At 57.9% G+C, this 7,045-nt stretch overlaps 1 protein-coding gene across 1 annotated transcript in view; it reads right to left on the reverse strand.

The window, feature by feature from the left end:
• Positions 1–2,887: 2,887 nt before the first annotated feature.
• The window catches only part of LOC104402920 (sushi, nidogen and EGF-like domain-containing protein 1), a gene marked incomplete at its 5' end in the record, with an annotated part of 6,521 nt that continues 2,363 nt past the window's right edge, over positions 2,888–7,045 (reverse strand). The window contains 7 exons of the mRNA XM_010010914.1: positions 2,888–2,924; positions 3,143–3,226; positions 3,810–3,897; positions 4,370–4,486; positions 5,569–5,639; positions 5,867–6,011; positions 6,355–6,636. Coding sequence (XP_010009216.1) covers positions 2,888–2,924; positions 3,143–3,226; positions 3,810–3,897; positions 4,370–4,486; positions 5,569–5,639; positions 5,867–6,011; positions 6,355–6,636 — 824 coding nt within the window. The remainder of the gene's footprint in view (positions 2,925–3,142; positions 3,227–3,809; positions 3,898–4,369; positions 4,487–5,568; positions 5,640–5,866; positions 6,012–6,354; positions 6,637–7,045) is intronic.

Here is a 7,045-nt window from a genome sequence, read left to right on the forward strand (position 1 = left end):
AGCTCCAGGAGGTGCTGTGGACATGTCCCAGCGTGCTGCTGGAGGAGCCGCACCAGCTCCACCACCACTTCCAGGTGAGGGGGGCAGCCACAGGGGACACATCTCCTGCGTGGTGCGTACCAGGGCCAGGAGTACATGAAACACCCCGTCCTGCCCGCAGTACGTGTACTTCAGGATGGGAGTCCAGCAGAAGGAGATTGTGAAGGCCCGCCTTTTCCGAATGTCCTTTGCCGAGCTCAGGAACCGGCACATCTTCCTGGAGCGCCGGGGGCTCTACCAGACCCCGTACAAAGGCCAGACCCAAACTAATAACCCAAAACTGAAGGACATCATTCAGCATTCTGAGAAAGACTTCTTGGCCAACCTGGCCCGCTCTACCCCAGAGGAGTATGAAGTCTTCAAGAAACTGCTGGCTCGAGAGGAGGAAGAAGAGGAGAACAGGGATGCTGTGTATGCAGAGGAAGATGAAGATTTTGATAGTGAAGGAAGTAAAACAGCCTGAGAGTGAGAAAGGGAGGCTCCAAGATGCCCATGTTCTCCCATGCTAGTGCACTCACAGGAGCCACTGCACTTGTGGGTGCTTAGGGCCCCCACCCCACACAGGCACATGCCTTGGTGGCTGCAGGGCCCCATGTGTGGAGTCCCACTGAAGGGCTGGCTAGAGGGCTCCATGTGTGGAGCTCCAACTGAGGGGCAGCAATAAATCCCATGTATCAGAACACAACAATAACCCTTGTTCCTCCTCATTGACCAGCTACTTTAAAAATATCCAGTTTCCATAATGTGTTTTTATTTGGAAAAAACCCCAAAATAACCAATTTATTTCCAAGGCTAGGTTCAATTTTCTAGCTGCAGTACATAGTGTGTTGGCGGTGGAGGAGGAGGTGGCAGGCTACTGTGCCAGCTCACAGTGGTACCACGCTGCCTGTCACTGCAGGAACAGATCATGGGACCACCCCATGGCAGGGCCACATCCATTGCCGCAATCCCTGTTGGCATTGGTTTCACGGCTGACAAGATCGGGGTGCAAACACTTTCTGACCATGGCCCCAAAACTTCCCCTCCCTCATGGATAGCAGAGACTGTTGTGGCCCTTGCCCTGCTCTTCCTAGCAGGGGCTGGCTTCTTTTCATGCCCAGGGGAAGCAGGATTCCGGTGCTCACCTTATGGGGCACATCACGTGGGCCTTCTGGTTGTGGCTTTACCATGTCCTTGTTGCTCCCTGATGCCTGGGCAGCTGCTTCTGAGAGGGAGAGGGTGGTGCCAGGAATACTGAAAGTCCTGGGCCTGTTCTGCTCTGAGAGCAACTTCTGGGCTGCAGTTTGACACACATGGCTGAAGAACAAAGTGCCCTGTGATGCTTGAAGAATGCTGCTGGGGAAATAACACTCTATACCATAACTACGATATATCTCTGGTATGTATTAATTTATAATATACACTGTGTATGGTAATACACAAATCTATGTTTAACTAGTATTGTCATACAAACAAAAACTAGGAATGTTTCTAAGCTACACTTTTTCCTTGCCTGCCCTGCCACAGCTGGTGGGGCAGTGCTGCGTGCTGGTCTGCTCCTCTGCAGGTAACAGAAATGCTGTGAGCAGCTCAGCGGGGGTGGCAGGGAGAGATCACGTTGTCCCCGAGCCTGTACCGTGCCCTGCACTGGCTTAGAGGCATGTAGCATGGTGTTATAACTCGGCTGACAAACTCTGCTGTACAGAACACTTAAAATTCTTTCTAGGTGCTCTACTGCTTTCTAAGCTGGAAAGCTGGTTAAACCAGGGATTGTTCACAAAGCAAAGAAAAAAGGCAGGCAGGAGAAGCTGCCTCAACTTCCCCCACTAGAGCGGAGGAGATGGGGGTGCGCCTCCAGTGCCTGTGCTCCCCTTGCTGCTCAGGGGAGCTGCTCCCCATTTCTAGCTTGTCTACATTGGGAAGGTCTCCTCCAACCAGATTGCTGTGGGCTCACATTTCAGGTGATAGCTATGGCTTTTTGGTCTGCACTAAACTGTTTTATTTAGGGGTTATAGGTAATTTATAACCTTGGATTATGAAAACAGGTTGGTGCAGATGCCGTTGGCAGGCAGCAGGTCTTAGCTCCACTGCTGCCTGAGCAGAGCTGGGAGCCCAGCGCCCATGCAGAGCAGCCGGGTGGGGATAAGTAAGGCTGGTCACCTCAGGGGGCAGTCAGACAGCTGCTGTGGGACACCAGCGCTCAACTCCTTGTGGGGCAGAGACAGCCAGAGTAGGGCAAGCCAGAGCAGAGGCAGTGCTGGTCCAGCGGAGGGAAGGGAGTGCTGCTCAGTGTGCCAATCTGGCTGCATATCCCTAACAGGCTGGAGAAGAGGGAGAGGCTGATGCCAGGCAGGAAGGTTCTCCTGCTGTGTTCAGCCTAGTGAGCAGATCTGATCTTCCTGGTGTTTCAGAGAAAACCCTTTAGATGTGGAAAGATGAAGCTTCTACTGCTTTGAATCCTGTGAAGGAACAGGAGGAGAATAAGCTGGTGTGCGGAGTCCCCCAAAAGCCCTGCAGCTGCCTCTTCCCATACTGTGCACCCATCTCAGGCTGGGAGATGGAGACCTGTGCCCCTCGGTGCCCAGGCTCTTTCTGTGCCTGAATCTATTGTTCATGGTGCTGCAGAGCCACAGGGAAGTAGAGCATTGCCTTCTGCCTTTCCACCCCACTGCAACCAGGAGTCCTCAGCCACATGCCCAAGCCAAACCAGCACAGGAGCTGGTAAGCCCTCACACCCCATCAACATGGCAGCATGAGCCTGGGCTGCACTCTGGCCTCTACCCCTGTCCTCCCCGACACCCTGTGTGGGATGTGCAGGAGATGCCCCTCCTTGCCCGTGCCTGACGAGGGCCTAGAGCAGGTACTTACTCTAGGACTTCTTCAGTGTGTGACTGGTGCTCGGTTTTCTGAAAGAGAGGGGAAGAGAGCACCGTCAGCCATCACTCGCAGGGAGGGCAGTGCAGAGCTGGCATCTGAGCCATGGTTGTGTGCTTTTTGCACCCTCTTCTGCATGGGGTGCCCCTCCCCTTTCCCAGTCCAGGCAGCTCGGTGACACCATCCAGCTGCATTGCCCTGTCCTGGGCCACAGGAAGGACAGTGCTTAGTGTGCTGCTGCTAGCTATACCTGCTGGTTGTCTTCTCGGAACCGCTGCTCTTGCAGCTCTCCTTGTAGCAGACATCCTGGTGTACCTTGTAGACTCTTCTGTACCTATACACAGCAGAGGGCAAGTTAGAGGGAGTAACAGGGACAGTTCTACTTTTATGAGTAGAAGGGGGATAATCTGGGGATCTCCCCTGTTTCCTTCCAGGCTGTGGTAGCCAGAACTGACTGACCCCACACACCAGGCCCTTGTGTCTCCATCACAGGAAGGCTGTAGGTGGGGAGAGGGGGGCAAAGCAGATGCCCCAGCATGCCCTGGTATTGCAGCAGGGCTGGCTCCAGCCCTCTGCTTACAGATGGAAGAGGCACCCAGGAGCTGGGCTGGCAGGCAGCAGGCAGGGGACACACATACACACCCCCAAATCCCACCTCACTGCTGCATAGGTGGGTAACACTGCTATGGGGCTGTCATTTCAGCAATACCCTGCCCTGAAACACCGCTGGTAGGGCAGCCCCAGGGGCTTGAGGGCACACAAGGCTGCTCAGCCTGTGCTGGGGAGGGGGCAGCTGCCAGCTGGGGTCTGAGACGGCCTCGCGCTTGCTCTCCCTTCCCCAGAGCCAAGCTGCAGGGACACATCCCCGGCTCTGAGCACAAGGGAAGGGGGGAGCACAACCCGCAGGCAGTACTCACAGGTAGTGGCAGGTACCTCCTTCCCACACAGGGAATGACTTGGTTTCCGAGTACAGCCGCGTGCACGAGTGTGGCACCTTCTTGCAGGCTGCTTGGGGAATAGGAGAGGGGAGCTACCAACAAGCCCATCTCTGGCCCTGCCTGCCTGTGCCCTATGGGAAGGGAAGCCCTTTCTCTGCTGTCCTGGAGGGCTGGGCTCAACAGAGCTGACCCACCAGGAGAAGCAGAGCCCCCAGCTTCCACCGTGCCCAGATAACTACATGGGCAGCACAGGAGCCTGGCTTGCCAGGCCAGCTGGTGGAGATGGATGGCTTGGCTGGGAGCAGGGAGCAGATCTACACTCCTAGATCTGCCCGAACTGGCAAGAGCAGAGCACAGCCCTCCCTCTGTAGCAGAGCCTGGGCATGGTGGGAGTGCCCTTGGCTGAGAGGAGCTGGGTGCTGACAGGGCATGCTGGTGACCTGCGCCCTGAGGGACCTATGGCTGGGACAGCTCCAGGCTGGGCACACACCATCCCATGCAAGAGAGAGCTCGGTCCCCAGCAGCAACGTAGCACTCACCCAGCTCACAGAGCCGGCCCTTGAACCCTGGGCGGCAGCTGCAGTGGTAGGACTTGATGTCTCTGGTGCAGGTGCCTCCATTCCTGCAGGGGTTTGTGGAGCAGTTCTGCCCCTCACCTGCAAAACACAATAGCTGTCAGACCCTGTGGCACAGCCCTGCTCACCCCACCAGCATGCCAGGGTACTCCTGGGGAGAGCTGCAAGCAGGTAAGCTGGGATGGGGCAGCCGGCAGGGACCCATGCAGTGCCCCTTGCGTGCCTCCCAAGGGCAGCAACAAGAAGGCAGGCTGGTGCCAAGCACTCTGCCTGCCTGTGGGGCCTGAGCTGGGCCCTGCTGCTCGTGTCTCCCCCCAGGACTTACTCTTGCTCTTCTCCTGCAGCTGCAGTGCCAGGCTGCTGTGGCTGGACACTTCCATGTTGACCCTTCCATGTTCTCCAGCTTCACTGGAGCATCCAGCTCTGGGCAACAAGAGGGTCCAATGTCAGCTCGAAACAGAGCCAGACTCAAAGGCAGCCCCTTCAATGGGATCCAGCTTGCCCACAGCATCAGGGGCTGGTCAGGCCTGACGCAGTGGTAGAAGCCCTTCCCAGCTGTCATCCCTAGAATTAGGGTGACCGTTTCCCCCTTCCTGGAGGGCTGTGGGACACAGACCCGTGGGTAGACAGGGGCAGAACAGAGACATGTGGCAAGCCCATGGCTACTGTCAGGTGTGCCAGACTCCTTTCCCACCCCATCACGTGGGGTTCCCAGGCCTGGCAGGAGGTCTTGGGATGGCGCTTGTATCCCTGGTGTTCCGGGGTTACTGAGGGGCTTCTCACCCAGGTGCCCTCCTTGAGTGTGAGGCTGTGTTTTGCAGTGGGGTCTCAGGCTGTTGGGCAGGCAGGGCCTGTGCTAGAGGGCTGCAGGGTCACTGCCTGGGTCACTGCTGCTGCTGGCAGGGGAGAAGGCCAGCCCGTACCGCAGCCAGCATTGCCTTCCATCAGCAACGGTCCCTCTCTGGGCTCCCTGACTGGCTCTGCCTCACCCCTCTCCCTGGGCAGGGGTCTAGCAAGCAGGGCAGGTGTTTGTCTGCCTTCGTCTATGGCTCCACCATCCCTACAGCAGCCTGCCCAGCTGCCACCCTGTCATGGGGGTAGACATAGGAGATGGCACTGAGTGAGGGGGGTGGGGGTAAGCAGAAAGGCAGCAGAGCACTTACGTGTCTTCATGGTGATGGATTTGCCGAACCTGGCACTGATCCTCCCTCTGCCATCCACCAGCTCGGTGAACCTGGGACAGAAGAGCCATGAGGGTAAGGGGCACTGTGGGTCCCCCAGGCCATAACTATCCCACAATCTAGGGCTGGATGCAGCTGGTTTGGTGCGAGTCCTGCAGGCAGCACAGGGTACCCGATCACAGCGGGAGCATGGCTTGACCATATGTGCACCCAGACACAGGAGCTGGGAAAAAGGGCTGAGCACCGGTGGAAGGGCCAGAAGTGCTGGAGCAGTGGCTACCTGGGGGCTGGTGAGGGTTCCTCAGCTGCATTGTGATCTGCTAGCAAGCGGAGCTCAGGCAGGAAAGCTGGAGGCAGCCTGTTGCGCAGGACCCGGGGGTGTCCAGCTTGGCTCCACCGTCTCTCCAGAGCCCCATCCCTCTGCACTGCAGACCAAAGGGTTAGACTTAGTGGGAGGCAGGCCATTAGTCAGCATGGTAACCTAGCTCCCAGCCAGTCCCTTTGTCCCCGGGATACTGTTTTGGGCTGTCTGTGGACACATGCGCACTCTCCACAAGCCTGGGCTGCAAATGCCAGTCCCCACAAAGTGTCATTGAGCTGTAACTCTGCATCTGCCCTCCTCTAACAGAGGGAGCATCCTGCAATCCCCACCTCCTGTCCCCAGAGCCTGCTGCAGGCACACGGTTCTGGGTAGCACCTTCCCATGCCCTGCCCCACTGCCGCCCTCGTGCTGTGTCAAACCCCAGCCCTGGCGAGCCATGCACTCACAGGTGGTGACGTAGAGGTAGATGGGCTCACTGTGCACTTGGCCTTGCTCTGTGTTCTGCACAGCCGTGACGGACAGGCGGTACCGCTGCCCAGGCAGCAGGTCTCGCACCGTGTAGGACACGAGCTTCCCATTGGGTACGTAGCGGCTCTTCACACTCTGAGCGGTGGTGACATTGATGATGTACCCCTCGACGGCGCCAGCAGGTGGCTGCTCCCACACCATGGACACGGAGGTGGTGGTGACACGGGAGGCAGTGAGGTTCTGGGGGGGAAGAGGCCCTGGGATAGGCAGCAGGTGGGGCAAAATGGGTCAGCACTGGCTTCCTCGACTGTGATTGCCCTACTTGCACGCATGCCACTCTGTAAGCATGCCCTGACTGGCCCTCAGCCTGGCTCCAGCCGTGCAACACACCAGGAGGAAATGCTCAGCACTAGGTCCCTGCCAAGGCAGACAGAACCTCACTGCACCTTGGCAACCAGTCTGGCCCTCATGACCCTCCAGCTGCCATACAGCAGGGGAGCAACTGGGCCTGTGCAGGCTCTGCATGGGGCTGAGCTAATGCTGGTCCTGGGCAATGAAAACCATCTGGCAGGGGAGGACATGCCACAGCCCTTCCTGCTTCTCCCCAGGGCTGCCTGCACAGCTGCTGCCCGCCGTGCTGGCCCGACAGGCCGGAGGGTTTCGCACCTT

This window comes from Nestor notabilis, unplaced genomic scaffold (genome assembly GCF_000696875.1).
Source record: "Nestor notabilis isolate BGI_N333 unplaced genomic scaffold, ASM69687v1 scaffold25753, whole genome shotgun sequence".
NCBI lineage: Eukaryota > Metazoa > Chordata > Aves > Psittaciformes > Psittacidae > Nestor > Nestor notabilis.